The sequence below is a fragment of the Atractosteus spatula genome, chromosome 6 (genome assembly GCF_055471065.1).
Source record: "Atractosteus spatula isolate fAtrSpa1 chromosome 6, fAtrSpa1.hap1, whole genome shotgun sequence".
Taxonomy (NCBI): Eukaryota; Metazoa; Chordata; class Actinopteri; order Semionotiformes; family Lepisosteidae; genus Atractosteus; species Atractosteus spatula.
The window spans coordinates 5193412-5213212 of NC_142711.1; the positions used below are offsets into that span (position 1 = coordinate 5193412).

The 19801-nt window shown below is 39.4% G+C and overlaps 1 protein-coding gene across 31 annotated transcripts in view; it reads left to right on the forward strand.

Moving 5' to 3' along the window:
• Positions 1-17940, forward strand: part of epb41l3a (erythrocyte membrane protein band 4.1-like 3a) — a 110505-nt gene extending 92565 nt beyond the window's left edge. For 13 of the 31 annotated variants that reach the window (XM_088919551.1, XM_088919550.1, XM_088919569.1 and 10 more), the window contains 13 exons: positions 42-77; positions 617-682; positions 1243-1434; positions 7516-7590; positions 8502-8600; positions 8987-9652; positions 10840-10956; positions 11842-11943; positions 12642-12770; positions 13225-13323; positions 13783-13863; positions 14156-14272; positions 16822-17940. In XM_088919551.1, coding sequence (XP_088775677.1) covers positions 42-77; positions 617-682; positions 1243-1434; positions 7516-7590; positions 8502-8600; positions 8987-9652; positions 10840-10956; positions 11842-11943; positions 12642-12770; positions 13225-13323; positions 13783-13863; positions 14156-14266 — 1773 coding nt within the window. In that variant the 3' untranslated portion in view covers positions 14267-14272; positions 16822-17940. The remainder of the gene's footprint in view (positions 1-41; positions 78-616; positions 683-1242; positions 1435-7515; positions 7591-8501; positions 8601-8986; positions 9653-10839; positions 10957-11841; positions 11944-12641; positions 12771-13224; positions 13324-13782; positions 13864-14155; positions 14273-16821) is intronic. The other 18 variants (XM_088919544.1, XM_088919554.1, XM_088919560.1 and 15 more) reach the window with 10 other exon arrangements.
• The last annotated feature ends 1861 nt before the right edge of the window (positions 17941-19801 follow it).

Here is a 19801-nt window from a genome sequence, read left to right on the forward strand (position 1 = left end):
AATAAAGCTTTTCCTTTTTCAATCCTCCTTATTGCTGCCAGTCGGACCAAGAGGAAGAATCTGAAATAAAGCCGCAGGTACCCAAGGTCACATCTCACTTCGGCAGGGCTCTAAGCCGATTGTCAAAAACACTTCAACTGAGAAGCAGTTGACTGAGTCTAAAGGGCTAATACAGTAAATTGGTAAAGCGCACCTTTAATGCAGTGCTTTTCATTCAGGTAGTCTGTTCAAAAGAAAGTAAAACGATTGCACTTCTTTATATAATATTTTTTTCAAGGTAAGGCGTATGCGTTTCCACAGTATAAAATAAGCATGCTACATTTGGTGGCATTACCAAATAAAATAGTGCCGTTCTGTCGTATTTTGCCTGTTTCTGGAAGATCGTGACCTAAAATCTTGGTTAAAACAGAAGTGAAGAGCACTCGATAACCGCCTCCGGCTCTGTTCAAGAGCTGTTTAACTGATCTGTCGATCATCGCATTTCTCAGGGGGATGTTCCAAGCACTTCAGTAAAGGTGCTGCTTCCCAGACGATTCCCAGGTCAATCAGCTAGGAGTTAGAGAACCAAACTGTCCTCTGGATTCTTTCAAATTAATATCTCTTTGTTTTTTTCCAGAATAGTTTCATAGGACGAATAAAAGGGGAAAATGTATTTGTCAAACATAGTAATCTGATGTTGGAGGTTGGTATGTGGTGAAAGGAAATTGCATGCAGGCTTTTGTAGGAGTCGAAATACAGACTTAAAACTGCGATGCTTGGAGGGCACTCTTTTTTTTTGCAGTTGGGCTCGGGCTGGATATCCCCCTTACTAACAAAGTTAAGACTTCCCCCTATCCCTTCACTGTGTTCATTTGACTGCACAGAGTATAGTCCTGTCACTGTTGATTTACTGACACTTTAAAATTTGTTTTGAGACACTTAACTGTTAGCAGCTTCGGTCTGGGTATCGTGTTGGGGTGAATGTTTTAGCACGTGTGTTCAGCTTGGTGTGTGGCACTCAAGAGTGGACTGCTAATGCAGAGCTTCAGAGAATTGGGACTGTGTCCAGAGTAGGAACCCGAAAAATACTTACAGAAGCACTATTTGGTCAATTTATCATGTAATAAACTGGGATACGATGAGCAATTTGTTGTTCTTCTTGAAGAAGCTCAGCATTGGCTGTTTAAATTCAAGATTTATCTTTAAAATGCAGGTTAGGGAAATTTTTCATCTTCACCTTCCTGCAATTTTATAATTTATCAGGAAACAATTACGGCTCAAGAAGAGCTTGTGAAACATCAAACTAACATCAGTGAATTGAAACGCACCTTTTTGGAAACGACTTCGGACAGTGCAGGACTTACTGAGTGGGAGAAGAGGCTGTCAACATCTCCAGTCCGGACTTCCCCAAGGGTGGAAGATGCTCCAATGATTGAACCCCTTGTGCCTGAGGAAGTAAGTCTCAGTCCTGTTTGGTTATGCAGCGCAGAGCAAAAATTCCCATTGAAAAGCAGCAAAGTTACCACCTTGTAACCCGCTCTTGTCACATCTCATAAAAAAGCAAGGCTAAGCAGCTCAGTATTGGGAAGGGAAGTTATCCAAAGAAAACCAGGTTGTTGCTGTAAGTGGGTGTGGTGGACCAGTACACGGCGCTCTTCCCTGCTGAACCAGACCTTAAAAACCAGTAACTCAGTATGGTGACCAGAGACTCTTCTTATCGTGCTTCGGATGAGGTGTAGAGCCAAGGTCTTGCATACTTGGTTGATAAAGAGCAGGGGTGTTGACCCAACAACTTTGGATGTGTCCTGCCTGTAGCTCCCCAGTAATTCAGCTGGTGAGGCAGCTTCTCTCGTTTCTGCATCAACTGCTGTGTAATGGGGTTGCCTGCAGCTCATCACACAGCAGCATGTCAGTAGTGAATTGTGCTACTCCTTTGGCTTGAAAGTACTGTATACAGTAAATGCATCATTATTATTGTTGTTGTTGTTAAATAATAGTTCCCACTACCACATGATAAAAGCATGTTTCTGTGACAGAGCATTCCAGGTATCAAGGAGTGCAGTTATCAAGGGGGTATGAGAGATCAAAATCCCTGTGTTTTCTCGCCATATGAAGGACCTCTATTTGAACACATTGTCAGCTGTATTTCCCAGGAGAGACTTCCTGAACTATAAAGCAGTCTGTTAGAATTGGCTACAGAGAGTATCTTTTCAGATGTAGTTACTGTATATGACTGCAAATTCTTCTTGAGTGGTCCTGTTTTTTGTTCAGTGTAAAACCATTACAGTGTTAAAACTGCTTTGCACAAATAAACTCATCAGAACATGTAATGATGAGAGTTTAGATCTAAATTCTGGCACTGTGAAAAAGAATCTGGTTTTGTGCCCCCTAATATCTGTGTGTAGACTGGTTTTCACAGCTAGCACACTCGTTCTTTTGAGAATACAGATAGTCAAACACCAGTTCTCAGCCCTGGTCCTGGAGGATGCCTGTGTCTTCTAGTGTTTTCTCTAGCTGAGCCCAAGCTAATTTGTCATTTTTCTATTTAAAGCCTGATGATTATGGTGTTTACTAATGCTAAGACAGTTATTGGTAATAACCCTGTGCTGAAATAATTTGGACTGAGGCAGAAGAGAAAACGCAGACGTCAGTTTTGTGTGGGTGTGTCTGAAACATGGTCATTCCCACCTGTTGGTTCATCATCAATTGATCACCTAATTGATCAATTGTTAACATTGACACATGTTTATCCAGAAATAAGTAATCAATACTTTAATTGGCTAGTTATGAACGGAACACATAACATTTAGTATGTTAAAGGTTTGGAAATGCACTTTAACTTGGTCTAACCAAGTACTAAGTGCAGAAGAAAATGGCAAGCAGACCACTACAGACTCCAGTTACAGCACTGGTGTTTAAGGGTCCAGTTGCAACAAAATATAGCAGAGATGGGGCTACTCCAGGACCAGTGATTGAGAACCACTTCTGTAGAGAAAAAGCTTAATCAAAGCTTAAACATGTCAGAATTAACCTTTAAACAGTCTCAAATGATTAACAAGACATGTTGTGCATATTGTAATTCACCTTTGTTAGAGTTAAATCTTCATTGGGAATCTCCTAAGTTGCAAGTTTCCCAAGCATTGTGAGACTCCTGTGCTTCTGTTTTGCAAATTGTACAGTTTTGTTATAGAGTACAAACATTTATCTAACTTAAAATGCCTTGAACCTGTTTTTTGTTCTCTGTTCAAGTATCTTGGCGATTTTTTGTAAAAAGCAAGACGATTATGGTGCCTTGTTGATGATGAACAGAAATGTGTGCTACCAATTTAATGATGACGAATCCAATTTACTGATTAAATATTTGGGGAAACTTTAGGATACGCAATGGAATTTCTAGTGTCCCATGTGTCTTGTAACCTTTTGACAGGGAGAGATGCATGCACAAGCAACATAAAACATTCTGGTTGCTAGATTACATTCTTGTACTTTTTATATTCATTATCAGTAAGACTTCAGTACATATCTATGGGTGTATGTACTGTATATGTATAAGAACTTCTGAATCCATCACTTTGGCAATTGTAGAAACTCAAGGAATTCAATCACAGAAAAGTACTAGCAGAGTAAACATGCACATGAAGACGCACTTTTTTTTGCTCCCCTGCAGGCCAGCCACAGCACCTGTGAACTTCCTTATCAAAATCTTGACCTAGAAATAACAGTGCTGCAAAGGGTCATTCAGTACTCCAGTATCCTGAACAGAAATGGTCAAAACTGTTCTGGGGTTCATAACATGTGGTGATTCAGTGTTGATCACTTAAAGTCCCAGAAAAGGAAAAACCTGCAATTTGAGCCAACACAAGAAACAGGGGTACCAGGAACAGCAGTGCAGTGTGTGTTCTCTGAATGTTGAGGAAAAAGTCTAAACATTTTTTAAGGCTAGAATGAATACTTTCTGAGATGAAACGTATTAGACAGATTGGAAGATATTCCAGTAAAACCTTGGTTGAACAGACTGATAGGGTGGAATGGGTATCCGTTATGGACAAATGTCAATTTTTTCAGCCAAAAATTATATGAGATATACTGTATATATCTCATATAAGTATGTGCTATCTGGATTTTTTTTTTTACAATTACAATCAACACAGTCAAGAAAAAGTGTTTTTGGTCATAATTAGACGTGCTTTTTTCACATTGCAAATATACTGTATAGAATTTGCTAAAGCATATGGAACACAATCAACACCCATCGTAAGCAGGTGATCTATCCCAACAGGGAACCTTTGCTAATCCTGAATTTTAAACATGTGTAGTATTTATTTTTTATTTGTTTTATTATTTTTGCATTACCCCCATCATAGAGGAGGAAACTCCGAAAGTTCTGATGTTATAGACAGCATTCTTTAGCAGGTTTTGTCTGTTAAATCTGAAGTCCATTAAAGCAAAGTCTGTTACATAGAGGGTTTACTACAGTATTAATTTAATGAGTACTATATAATACAGTTGTGTGCAAAAGTTTAGGCAAATTGTTTCAGTGAATCTCTAAGTGAAAAGAACTTGACATACCTCTGTGTGGTACAAACGTAAACATGACATCTTTTTGCAAATTTTGCAAACCTGCAGTTAGCATTTATTTGCTGATTTTAACAGATTGAACAAAATAAATGAATGTGTACAAAAGTTTGGGCACACTTCCAGTTCATTTGTTACTACTTTTTAATTTGTGTTTTCAGACACCCAAACTCAGTTGACTCATTAGGCCTTAATTGAACATATACTCTGAGCCTTCTAAACTCTCAGGTTGGGATGGTTGTTTTGCCCGCTTTCAAAAACCATGGGCTCCTCTAAGCAGCTGACTGAGGACTTAAGTAAAGATAATTCACTCTTACAAAGCAGGGGAAGGGCTATAAAAAGGTCTCAATGCTTCCATTTTGCAATTTCAACTATCAGAAAAATCATTAAGAAGGGAACTGTTGAGGTCAAGGCAAGATCTGGAAGACCCAGAAAAATGTCTGAGAGAGCTGCTCTAAAACTGGTCAGATTTGCAAAGCAGAGCCCACAGATCACTGCAGAAGACTTGGAGAAACGTTTAGCTGTCACTGGTCTACTGTACGGAGTTGATTACACAAAAATGATCTGCATGGGAGCATTGTCAGAAGGAAACCTTTCCTAAGATCTTATCACAAAACTCCATTTATGAAGTGTGCAATCCCCGATGAGCCAGAAACTCTTTGGAACAAAGTGCCGTGGACTGATGAAATGAACATTGAACTTTTTGGCCAGAACCATAGAAGACACATTTGGAGAAAAACAAGTGAAGGATTTGAAGAAAAGATGACCTCGTCGGCCGTTAAGCAATGGGGGCGGATCTATTTTGCTCTGGGGTTGTGTGGCAGCCAGTGGCACAAGAAGTATTGTGCAGGTGGAAGGAAGAATGGATTCAACTAAATCTCAACAAATCCTAGAAGCTCATCTCCCAGAGTCAGTGAAGAAATTGAAGCTGGATATTTCAGCACTACACATGATCTGAAGCATACATCAAAATCAACCATAAAGTACTTACCAGAACAAAAGATGAAGGTTTTGGAATGGCCTTCACAGTCCCCAGACTTGAATTTTATTGAAAATCTGTGGGGAGATCTCAAACATACAACGCATGCAAGAAGACATAAGATTATTTCTGAGCTAGAAAATGTCTGCATGGAAGAGTGTGGAAAAATTATAAACGGTCTACAGGAAACATTTGGGATCTGTGATTCCTGCCGGTGGGGGAATTACTAAGTACTGACTGGGGGCCCAAACATTTGCATGTGTCATATTCAATATTTTATTATTTATATCTACAGAACTGTAAATAAATATTAATTGTGCATTAACATTCGCAGAAGAATGTCATGTTTAAATTTGTACCACTTAACGATTCACTGAAATATACAATTTGACCAGGGGTGCCTTCACTTTTCACACAACTGTACATAATATGAACCTATCTCAAGTGACAAATCTTAAATTACCAGTTATTTTGCAGCAAATGTAGTGAGATCATTCAGTATCAATCTGATAATTGTGAAGTTTCAATCAATGTTTATATAGACTTAATTGGTTTTTGTCATGTTTTTCCATTTGCTTTTAGTATTTTTTAGTATTCCAAACTAATGTGGTTTTTAGCATATGGCACTTCATGTAAACTTCATAAGCACTATTCTGTTGTTTAAATAATGTATTATGGGCTTTTAAATGTGTAAATAGCAAATCTGAAACAAAACATGCAATCCTATAAGAAGAAACTAAACAATTAGATTTTTAAATACTATTAATTGGTATATCAGCAGTTATATATTGTTAAATTTAGCAATTTCAGTGTAATGTTGTAATACACAAAACTGTCCGTGTACGTGTGCTCAGTTCACATCATTTTTCCATGAGCTCTTTAAATGTGTTGCTCATACTCATAGTTACAGCATTTCAAGATTTAATTATTTTCTGTTTTGAGCGTTTTTATTCATTTATACTGCAAATGTCATATGAGTGTATATTTTGTTTACTTTTTTAACTGCAAGTAATAAAAGTCCTTGGCATTAATCATTAATCAACAGAATCCTTTTAACAAGCCTCTTCAGAATTGAACTTTTATCATCCTAGATTTAACAAAAAGTACTGCCAAACGCTGAAGATCCCATGTGATGTGTATGTTCTCTGTGGCATTAAACCGATCCAGTGAATACTCTCTCAGTGATGTGGTTGACTTGAGCACCTTTACAGCATATTTCCTTCAAATTCCCTTGCCAAACACTCCCCACATCACAGCCATAAGAGCAGGAGAAGGTGTACAGTATGTGCAAAACAAGGCCATTCAGTCGATTTTGTTCATACGGTAGTTGAGTAGCTCGGGGAATCAGTTTCTTCCCAGCCATTTCTTAAGAGCCCACAGTCTGGGCTTCAGTGGCTGGCTGGAAAGCCTGTTCCAAAACACCCAGAACTCTTCCTGTTCCGTCCTACATAAGTTCCCTTTTAGTTTCTAATGGTGACCCCGTGTCCTTGTTTCGCTGATGTTTCGTCCTTTCGTTTCCTGATGAGCGATCCTCTATTTAAAACTCGTGGAGTCAGTTAAGCCATATACACTGATATTGAGCTCACGCTCAAGGGAAGGTAAGGATTGGGATGAAATTGGGCTGTGGGCATTTCGAAAACCATGTGGAGTACAGTATGAGCCTCCTCATACTATTCATATTACTAACAGTAAGCCCAGCACTGTGTTCATATTTTTCTCAGTGTTCATTTACTGTATATATGCAATATATTTGGACCAGATAGTTTCCTTAGATTTGTTACCTTTTACATTTAAGTGAAAAATAGAGTATGGGTTGAACATCACACCCAGTCATAGACTGCATTTGTTTCTGCAATTTTGGATGGGGATTCTAAAACTATATATTTGAACCTTAACTGGAATTTGAACCTTAATTTTTGGAAGGCCCGGTTGTTATGATTGTAACAGAATGTCGTTTTTATGGTTTCCTTTTTCTTCCATAGACCAAAGAAGAAGTAAAATCAAAGGTGGGCGAACTCCATGCCGTCCAGTACAGTCTCTTGGAAAGCTCGTCCAAGGTACAGTAGGACGTTTTTATATGGCTTGTTATAGTAAACATCCATTTTAATGACTAAGATACACTTCACAAGCACAGGGCACCACATCTTCATATGAAAGTGGACTAAAAGGACATTTCTTCAATAATATTTGTCGTCTGCTTGGTGTGTTTTATACGTGTTTCTTCAAATGGGTTATCCGCTGGTGCATAATGGATGTAGTACTCCTGCTACTTTCACATGGTCTGCTGTATTTGGCACCTCAAGGGACAGAAATTGAGTCAGAGATCAGTTAAAAGTGCTTTAGAGCGGACTAGGAGACGGGGCAAAACAACTGCTGAAAGTGTAATAGTTTTCTGAAGATCAGTTTGTCAAAAAATTTCTCTGCGAACGTTTCTACTTTGTTTTATCGGAGACTTGAAATGGCAAAGTGAGCAGCTAAAAGACTATGTAGTTTATGTCTTTCATTACCGAGTAGGAAAACATCCCCCAATTATTGTCTTGTTATGCAAGTAACAAATTAAAGGTGAGTTCAAGACAGATTAGTGCAATTGTTTCATAAATGGATTAGTTCAGAGTAATACTTAATATCTTAAGCATCAGTATGGCTGCAAAAAAATTGACTGCCAGAGAAAACTGTTAACAAGCTTATATCTCTCTGGTCTTTTTTTGGAAAGAAAGCCACGAAAGAAGATATTGACAAATGTAATGCAAAATTCACAGTTGACTCCATAGTGACACCTTTTAACTGTACCAGTGAGCTTTCAGAGGTCTTAGTGTTCATTAGGTCTCCTGCAATCGTAAATTAAATCAGTTAAGGTGAATGCATACATTGGTCAGTTAGTTTTTGCATCCATTGGTCAAGAAGGAGCACAGTTTACTAACCTCTCTTGAGTTTCGGCTGTACTGACCATGCTATTTTCACACACCAGCCAGAGGACAAGACTGTCCGAGAGGCCTTGACTTCTGGCTCTGTCGTCTCCTCTTCTCGCCATATTAAGATGCTGAAAACTATTCCATCATCCCTTGAGGTTTCTTTTCCTTTCCTTCATATTAGAGCAAATATATTGATACTGATAGCTCAACCAAATGCTAGAATAATGTAATTTATTATTTATTATTATTACCAAGTTCACTTGGTAAGGGGATTAAATACAGTTTTCTTACTGTAGTTTTGAGACAGACAGTGTGACTGCCTGCTATACTGTCTTCAGAAACCTTTAATGTAGGATGTCTGTAAACAAAAACAAAGAGGTAATTTTGGCCAGTCTGATCACAAGCAGCTGCATGTTTTTCCTTGAACAAATTCTGTTGCTGCATTTTTCCATGGAATTTCCTTTTTGATGTTGTGCCTGCATCAGAAATACTGCTCGGATTAGGGTAACTGGCTAATGCAATGTTTATGTCCCACATATAGGATTCTGATGAGTGGGTTATTGTAGACAAAATGCCTCCTAAAGTAGCTGCAGGTGAAAAGAAAAACATTGTGACCTATAAAGTAATGGCAGTGACCAGTACGTTGCCTGGGGAAACGAGCGCTGGTGAGTTCAAAACACTCGAGGACCTCCGGAGTGACATGAGGTCTAAGGAAGAAGAGATGAAACAGAAGACTTACACCTTGGGAAAATCCTATGACACCACGTCTGGGAAAATTGTGACAATGACAACGCGGGCCAAAGACAGTGACAAATCCGTTCAGTTCACCTCCCAGGACCCGAAGAGAAAGGCGGAGCGATCTTCCCCCGCAGTTAAGATAATTCCCGTGTCGGCAGAGTACGAGATTCTGGAGCCCTCTGTTGAGGACAAGCCTTTGACAGGAGACAAGGGGACGCTTCTCGTAATCCAGGAAGCGGAGACGGCCTTGGGCTCAGATGCCTTTAAAGTGAGTGGGAGGAAAGGCGGGTTCGAGGGGCGGAGTCATGAGATGGGAGGTGGCCAGCAGCCCGTTGGAACGGTCCTCGTGATGGAGGACGTTATGCCGACCGACAAAACCCTGGGTCGGTGGAAGGCTCCGGGAGAAAAACAGTTTACTGTCGCTACTGCTCGCTATGTCACAGAGTCTTCATCTGCTTCAAGAACGGTGGTAACTGCTGGCTTGACTGCTGATCTGAATCGCCGTCTTACCCACCTTGCCCCCGAGCCTCCCCCATTTAAGATCTGCAGCATGAGTCTTAAGCCAACACTTTGCATTTGGCGACCAGTTCCGATTGCTTGAGATGCCCCACGGCAGCTTTGCTTTTGTATTTTGACAGAACCCACTCACCTTTGGTATCTGGCATCATTTGGCCGCTTTAAAGCTGAACATGATCTCCCAAGGCACAAGCCATCCCCCCTTCATGTCGATCTTTCCGATGTTTCTGCGGGTGCAGGCGTCTCTGCTGCACAGGCTGCTATGCATACGAAACTCGTTTGTTTGCTCTCCAGAAGTGACACGCCCTCCTGACAACCTGGCACTGCTTCAGACTTGTTTTTTTTTACCCTACATTGTGCTTCCTAATTTCTCTTGCTGCTTTTCCTTGCTCTGAATTTCCGTGGGCCATATTCATAAGAGACGGTGTTCTAGCTTTTTTGTAAATGAACAATAAACCGTGAGGATGGACTTGACTAAAAAATCTCCACATTGCCTGTAGATCATGTGAAATAGAGGACAGTGAGAGGCAATGCTGACAATAATGTTCATCAAGTAAGTTGCTGCTGATGCCAAGAAAGAATAACCAGAGTTATTTTTTCTGACCGTTAAAAGATGGCTGTCTTATATGTGTACTGATAGAATTACCCTAATTGGGAACAAAATTAGGTACGATACCTAAAATTCCCTCATAATCCTTTCAGTCTACTTGGAATGCAAAAATGTGCTGTACACATTTAAAGAAAATAAGACTAAAAGCACTTCAGAGGACCCACTTTCGTTTGAAAGCTCTTTGTATTTGTGAAATGTGAACTCTTGTAACCTGTAGCAGGTGTCGCATACATTTGACACGGCTTTTAAAGGAGCACAAATATGAGATAAAAGAAAGCAGCATTCCTTTAGTGATCTCTCAGCATTCACTGGCTGCATTTCATTTTCAAGAGTAAGTGTGGGTGATGAAACAGCCAGTTTAACAGCTTATTTTTATCCAAGTTGCTATGTAAACCTCCTTTTATGAATAAGGCTCAAAACACCTTTACTGTATCTTGTCTTAACCTTGTGTGGATGGGAGGAACTCTTTGTCCTATTGTGTATGTCTTCATTCTTGTATGTGTTGACTGTGCATTTCTTTGTCCACTTAGACTAAACAGACTGGTGAAATGCCCTTGGATAAAGACATCTCCACTTTAATAGAGTCAGCAAGAGATCAAATCAGCAGTATGGGATGGGCCACTTCTGCTTCACATAGTTGGGCTCAGGTGGTTAATTCAGCTTATAGTATCACACTGTATGGCTACACTCTGAAGCCCACTGTTGTCACGTTTGTTTTTTATATATCGTACATGTATTGATATGAGCATGCATCATTTTGCCTTGAAGAGGATTTCTCTTTTTTTTCTCCTTTTTAAATTCCAGCTAGTATTTAAGGGACTTCATCTTTAATCTGAAAAACTAATCACTATATTTGTTGGAATTAATGCAAGACACTTTTATTTGTATTTTTGTGGAGAACATTCAGAAATACCTTACATTGGTTATTTAGGATGACAGTGATGAGTGCTAAGTGATAATATCCAGTATTTATACAAAAAAAATACAGTTTGATCTTTGTTGTTTGTTGTGGCAGTGGTTTCCCTTAATTTGGAAAATACCTGGGTTATGTTAGCAGTATGAAAACAAAACGACAATTTAACAAATTTTAAAAAAACAAAGACATTTATGTTTGGTACAGTATATTTCAACACATGAATCGGTTTCACTAAAGAAAAGTTATTTTTAGTGCAAGGGAAATACACGGCTAGAAGGTGAGTGTGTCACATCAACACTCTTAAATATGCAGTGCGTTGTTCACTAGGATAGTGACTATCTTTCACATTTACTCAGACTGATGAACAGGACAGAGTGAATCTGGAATTGTTCATCAGAAGCTGCACAGAATGTCTTTAGAAGATTACAGCTTTCTTCCCGATTCCATGAGATTGAGGATTACCTTCCTCTGTCGCGCAAATCTCCTTAGTCTTGCCAGCCTTCAAGCTGAACACCTTTAGAGTGCTGCCCTTCCAGCCATCCTGGATTTCCTCGGCTGTAGTAGCTGTGCAGGCCTCTGTGTGTGACTCCTGCGTTTGCTTGCCTGTGTCTTCCAGTCGTCAGAGACGAAGGTGGAAAGGGAAAGCTTCTCCAGCGCGCTGAAGCAAGATTTCCTCCAGCAGGAGCAGGCCGTGACAAAGACACTGACAGAGGAGAAGGTGCTCGTGCTCCGCCAATATTGAAACCTTACTGTACCTTAAAGAGAATAGCATAATGATCCTGTAACGGGAGCCGGTGAAGCATAGTTCAGGACCCTATGCAGACAGTATCATCTGGAAGAAAGTGGAAAAGGACAACAGCGAAGAGACATAGAGGATCAGGACAGGTTGACAGACAGGGGGGCGTGACGGCGGTGATCCAGTGCTCGGGGGGTGTGGTGCAGGCAAACAAGTGTAAGAATAGCTATGGTAATGGTACTCCTTATCCAAGTCATCAAATTTCCACGTCCTCTAGGATTTCACTTCGCTTTTGGGTTTTTTAGGAAATGTTTCAAAAGACTTACCCAGAATTTTGGCAAACGCAACAGTCCTGCATTAAGAACTGTCTCACGCAGTGCTTGGTTTCTGCATTTTTAAACGCCTTGTGACATTTTGATTAGGCTACAGCGCAAAGAATTCTCTACATTTGAACATTATCCTTAGAGTCGTGTGCCTATGACTGCAGTAATCTGCATTAACGTTTTGTACCATGCAGCTCTGGCATATGTTCATCGCAAATGAGCAGACAGGAACATCCGTAGAGGTCCTGTCAGTGTAGTCTGACCACAGATCGCAGGGATCCGTGTGGTTAGGTTTGTGAAGGTCTATAAATCTGAATTCTCAGAGAAATTTACAGTTGTCTTTGTCGATTCCAACAGCCACTGGTTGTGAAAACGGAACCTGTCAGCTTTATCGCTACAACACTGGAGGAGAGAGGAGAAATAGCGACCAAGGAAGTGCCCGTAATTCACACAGAAACTAAAACAATTACATATGAATCCTCCCAGGTGGGTATTGCTTGGACAGAGAACTGTCAGTCGAGTGCAATCGGTATTGTTTAGGTATTTGAATTCATGTAGCCGGCATTAGCAGTTGCACTTCTGATTTCTGCTGTTAAATTATAGATTGAAGTGTTTGTTGTTTTAACAGTAAAATCATCTAGAATTTTTGTGCGAAAATGATATTCTTATAGGATAGGTTCTTCTATCTAAATAACCAGTAAAAAAAAAAGGACCTTTTGGTATTATTTTATCAGGCTCAGAGCAGTGACGGGAGAAGAGCTGCAGGGGTGTTGTGTGGAACATCGTGCACTGTTGCAGTCTGATTAGAGCTGTGTCTTGCAGCAGGGTGGGGGTAAAGGGTGGAGTCTAGAGCTGCAGCCGGTTTTGTTGGATATTTTGGGTAAAGGTTTGAAAAGCCACTGGTCTGGTGACAGTCTGTGTGTTGCATTGGTCTGTTCAGGGAGACACTGCGGGCGATGCTGAGCCTGGGGTGTTGATGAGTGCCCAGACCATCACTTCAGAGACCACAAGCACTACCACTACTACACATATCACAAAGGTGAGAAAGAGCTCCGGTAAGAAAATGGGTTTGAGCTGGAAAATCTAAACACTAAAAGCCCTGCAGTATCTGTTGTAAAATTGTTGAGTTGAAAGGCATTTCAGTCCACGAATCTCTGTAGTCATTTCCAGAAAGAAATATTACATTAAGTTATCACTTAATAAGCTTTTTCTTGCTGGGATTAAAAGGATTTAATAAAAAATATCTTTACAAATACTGTGAAAGACATTATTAAAAACTGAAGGAATAATGTAATTACCATTGCAATAGCACCAACGTTGACACAGTTATTTTTAAGAAAGCAAAGCCATTTCAGTTATTGCCAGCTGAAGCCAACAGGAAGATGAGTATCCATGGCGCCACACCGCTGTAGCCGACTCCAGCAGTATTGTGTGGGATCTAAAACCACAGTGATTCCCCGCTTGAGAAGTGTGTCCTATCTATTGCAAACCCCTACAGACTGTGAAGGGCGGCATCTCGGAAACGAGGATCGAGAAGAGGATCGTCATCACCGGCGACGCCGATATTGACCACGACCAGGTAGGGGTTAACAGTCACAGCGCTGTTGTGTTTCGGTTGCCCCCACCGTCCGAATCATTTGTGTTTTGAGAAAATCCTTACAAAGGAAGGTACGAGAAAGACCCTTGTTACAATGCGCATGCTCCTTGAGGTGGTGATTCTTTCTTTTTTTTTGTGGGTTGTTGAGATGCTAATTGTCTTAATTTCACTCTCATGTGTAAATGATGTAAATGACCATGAATCTCCACCCTGCTTCTGATCATGCACGTTCCACCTCCTCTTTGTTTCCCCACCAATGGTCTCCTTGAGCTAGGCCCTGGCTCAGGCAATTAAAGAAGCCAAAGAGCAACACCCTGACATGTCAGTGACCAAAGTAGTGGTACATAAAGAGACAGAGATCACGCCAGAGGATGGGGAGGAGTGATGGCAGGTAAGAGGAATGCAGCACTGGTCAGCATGCAGCAGGGCCACTTCCCATCCATTGACTTGGGCCTCAGCACCTCTTCCTGGCAAAACTCGAGCAGAATCCAAGAACGTTTCTTCTTTGCATTGCATTCTAAATGATCACAGTTGGAAGTGGTCAGTCATTGATTGGCATTGCTCCAAAATTCAAATACTATACATTTCATTTATTTTACTTTTCTTTGCTGAGCTTTATGCCAGTTAGAGGTGTTCAGGGGGCAGCTTTTGTTTCATCATGTTTGTGCTCCAAACCTTTGCCAGTCGTCTTTGCTTTTATTAATCAAACCTTTATTTGATTTCTTTACAGCTTTCTTGTGATAAAGGCTTTGTAGACATTGACTTGAACGTGCACTAACCAACTTTGTTTAAGAAAGCATCTCATTTTTGCTTCAAATGTGAAGTCAGAGCAGAACATTTTGAAGCCTTGAATCGTTCTAATTTGGTTTTAACTGCATGATGTCTCTTGGAGGAACAAATGCAAACATTTTGCTGAAAGTAATAAGGAAGGTGTCACTTTGCCTTCTGCTTTTGCAAAATTGTGCTTTGTGTTGGTTTGAAAGTGATTTTGTACATAAGTACTACTGTAATTCAGTTCAGCTCATTAGAGGCATGCTCAGAAGAGGGGCAAATACTGTGTGTTGGTCAAGTTGCTTTTTATTTTCTGCAAGTGTATTATGCATGCTTTTTTAATTAGCTTATATGTGTAAAAAATTTGGCTGTTTGAAAAAAGTAAGATCTTAAAATGTTAAGCTTTTGGGTATTCAAACAGTCATACAGGGTATGTAGCTGTTTCTCATCATTTGTGAAAGAGCATACCTAACCCCATCAGAGGACCACTGAGGATCAGGCCTGAATAATTACAGAAGAGCGATCACAACTGTGACTGCAAATCAATCATTTTTATTTTTAGAAAGTGCCTTTCAATCCAGAGAATTTTCAAGTTGCACTTTACGTAAATTTTATTGATAAAAAGTAAAGTTAACCAAACAAATACAATAAAAAACGTGAAAATGAAGAAAATGGAAAGCAGAAACTGCTTTCTTTTAAACCTCTAAAACATTTGGGTGGTTTTGTAAGACAGTTAACAACACATTTATAATTTGTGTTGTTATCTAAAGAACCTAAATTGTGTTTATGCTTCAGACAGTTTCCAAATTCTATAACTGTGCATGTCAGAGATTTTATCCCAGAACACTTTCAGATCCATAAATCTGTTTTTTGGTTAGTTTCCTTGGCTGTGTGAGTAATGTGTAGTGTGAGATCATTTTTTGTAAAAACTAATACTTGTTAGCATTCTCTATGCATATTAGTCCAAAAACAGGATAGGTCAGTAGAGGTGTTAAAGGACAGCTATTGCAGTTTGTAACCCTATTATGTACCCACATGTTGCTAGGAATGTCTAACTAAAGTACCTGAAATTTTGCTAAATGACTATAAAGAGAAACCGTAGCAAGAACACAAACATGATGATAAATATAGTAATTATCTGGAAAGACCATGAAATAAGAATACAAGAAAGGTTACAAATGTTAGGCTATTTGACCCATCTATCTTATTTCATAGTAACTAGTTGAACCAAAGCATCTCATTCAGACATTTCTTGAAAAGAGGCCAATCTTCACCCTTTGGGTAAAGGATCTCCTGTTCTGTACTGTATTTCCTATGAAATGCACTTCCATGTAGTCTCCTTTTGAGCGTTTTGGTTCAGTTTTTACTTTTCATTTTGAAATCAAATCTGCTGGATTTAAATTTTCAGTGCCTATGAGGATATCAAGTTCCCTTGCAATTCTTGAATCGGGTCCCCTTCTCTGTTTACATCTGAAAGGGTTTCAATTCATTTAGTTTTAGTGTAAGGCGTATCCCTGGGATTTACTTGATCGCTCTTTTCTGGACTGATGCAACAGCAGCAATATATTTTCTATAATGTGGCGACCAAGATTGTACACTAGGTACTGAGGTACTCCACTAATCTCATCACCCGACGTTAATACTATTGATCTAGTAACAATAGTGATGACTCAAAATGATCTACTGGGGCCAAAACTCAGGCTCTTTTGTATTGTAGATGTTTCTTCTCTGTACTGCTTTCCCTTAACTGAACACATGACTTTTCCCAAAATCTGAACTTGGGTTTCCCCTAGCCTTTATACAGACTTTGGTGAGGGCTAGGCGTAGTGACCAAAGCTGCTAATATGAATTAAAAGAAAAGCAAAATTATAGATACTTGACTTTTATACTCCTTTAAACATGTGGATCTTATGAAGCCAAGTTTTGAGAAACTGTGACAGCTGTCCTTAAACGTGTTGCACTGTAATTTAATAGCACCCCAATATAAATTAATTAAATTATTACATCATGCAAATAATGATACCGACAGGTCTGTAACTAATACGTACTTAATTGATTTTTAATGCGTGAAATTAGATGCTTTGATTCCCACAAGATATTTGCCACTGGTTTGGATTGAACGCTATTAGTTCCACTTGTATTTACTTGTTCCTTTCTCTTCGTTTTTAGGATTAAAGCCTACACTTCAGAGGAAATGTTTTCACATCATTAGGAATAAAGGATGCCTGTGTGGAGTCGGCTTTGACTTCACAAGCCAATACTCACTCTCGTTGCATTGGAGCACATTATAGAACTAATCACCTTCCACAGTCATGTTATGGACACTGGCTAACATAACTCAATCAATCAAATTAAGTATTGGAAAATCCATACTGCATGGAAATGAAGCAATGCTGCATTGGTTTTTTAAAAAAAAATAAACTGTAGAAAATAAAAAGAATAATTATCCAGGTTCTTAATATACTGTACCTGCACGGTCATGCAAAAGGCAGTGGAATTAAATAATTAAAATTTTTACTCACTGCCTTAGGAAGTAATGAGATAAAAAAAAAATAATTTAAGTAGCTACATTTTATTTATGAAACAAAATCACCCCAAAAATACTATAGGCTATACGTGTTAAGTGCATAATATTTAACCATGCATTAGATGTGCCAACAACATTACTGAGCTCATATCTGTTTACTCTCAACACCTTGAACCTTGTAACTGGATTCTATCTGATTTTCCTAATATTGCCTGCTAAACAACAGTGAACCTTAACATTGTAAAGGACATAATATGGTACATACATGTGCTTCTTAGGCAGAAAGATACTATTCTTAGATCATGAGTTAGTCATTTTTACTTAAATCATAGAATTTTTTTCCACTAAATTCCATTCTAAGCTGTGAAGGCTCAATCTAGAATATTTCTGTATTAGAGAAAGAAAGATAATCTCTGAATAAGATTGTGCTGCAGGAAGAACAGACTGTGTAACATAGCTTACATTACGAGTATGTTTACTTGAGACTGTATATCGATTTTGTTTATCATCACCTGTCAAGTCAAAGACAATAGCTGTGGAGTCCCAGAATTCACTTGACATTCACTTCGTAGTGACACAGCCAAGCCTTAAACTGTACAGACGGGACCTTCCAGCCAGTTCTGAATCTGCATTAGTGTTCATGGTATCTAATGATCTACATGAAGGATATTCTGTCCCCATCCTGTCATCAGCTGCAATATGATACATGTTGAATGTGTGTTTCCGCATTAGTGAAATAAAAGTGGTAAATACATTTCAAAGAATTTGTGTTTTCTTCTTAATAAAATACACCGAGAAACACCTTACATGGTTTTCCTTTGTCTCACTACAGACAATATTTAGAGTGCATCACATCTTTTTCTTTCTAGGTATGCTGATCTAAAGCTTTAAAGTGATGCAGACAAATGAGTCCGATTTTAGAACATGCCAAAAGTTATTTTTGAGTGTCCTCTTTAAACGTGGTAACAAAAAAACGGTCTCAGTTTAGGTCCTTCTTATGTTCTTATGTAAACATTAGGGTTCTTTAGATTGGTGTTCAAGTCCTCTGTTGTTAAAATCACATTAAAGATTTCAGTTGTTTCATAAAGTATTTTGTACAATAGCATAGAAAAAAAGGTGTGTATTTGTGTTTCTCCTACAATGCTCGATATGTCTCCAGTAAGTTGTTCCATAGCTTACAAAACTAGAGTAAAGGCCAACATTTCTAAAAAGAAACAAAGAAAGGTATACGGAGGTGATTCAGATTAATTTTGCTAAATTAAATGTAAAGGCTAAACAGACTGGTAGGGTAAGGTATCGTGCTCTGGGCTGCCTCTGCTCCGGGGAGAGGAGCTGCGCTCACAGCGCCTCGCGCTCTGTACGGGAGCTACCGACGCCGTGTTGCCATGGAGCCCCAGTACCGCCACAGACTCCTCGGGGACTGGCGGACTGAGCGCCAGAAACCCCAGTGTTTGGGAAGTGAAAAGGGGTTGAGAAGCGGTCATTGGTAACGGCTGGAGGCGTTCAGTGCAGCATCTTCGCCGTGTCACAGAAGGACTCGCTGTTTTTGCATGGATCCATCTTGCTTATGCATCCACTGCTGGAAACATTTCCAGAAATACAGTCTGCATGTTCACGTCACGACTGGTCAACTGTGGCTGAGATCAAAGATAAAATACTCAAACCCAAAGTTGAATGCTTCTGGTTAGTTTTTATAAGAGGATTTTGCTTTGTACAGAGAATAACAGTTTTTTCTACCCCCCCCGTACAGTTTGAGTACATGGTGACAGTTGCTTCAGTTGCTCTCACTCTGGTTGCATTGGAGCACATTATAGAACTTATCGCCTTCCACAGTCATGTTATGGACACTGGCTTAAGTAACTCAATCAATCAAACTAAGTATTGGAAAATGCTTATTGCATAGAAATGAGGCAATGCTGCTTTGTTTTTTTTAAATAAACTATAGAAAATAAAAAGAATAATTATCCAGGTTCTTGATGTACCTGCTGGCTCATGCAAAAGGCAGTGGAATTAAATAATTTAAATTTGTACTCACTGCCTTAGGAAGTAATGAGAGTTAAAAAAAACAAATTAAGTAGCTACATTTTATTTATGAAATAAAATCACCCCAAAAATACTATAGGCTATCCATGTTAAGTGCATAATATTTAACCATGCATTAGTTGTGCCAACAACATTACTTGACATTACAGAACTGACAGTTGCTTCAGTTATCCTGTTATCATGTCGCATTTTTTCCTAAATGCTTAGAACTTAATTAGCATCCATGTGACTCAAGAGCAGAGGTTCCCAGTCCTGGTCCTGGTGATCCACACACCTGCTGGGTTTCATTCCAGCACACCTTCGTCAGATCATTGAGGCCTGACTTGATCTAAGAAGTTGCCTCGGTTGAACATTTGCATTTTGTTTCTAGTCACAAGCTTAAGCTTTTATTTCACTTACAAAATAGCAGTTAAGTCTCCAGACATGTTGAAGAGCTAGGAACAAACAGTTCAAATGAATCTTATTTTTCTTATTATTATTATTGAGCCAATGAAGGCTCCGATTGTGTAACTGAGGGCTCGGCTGGAACAGCAACCAACAGGTGTGGGTCACTGGGATTGGGAACCCTGCTCTAACGCC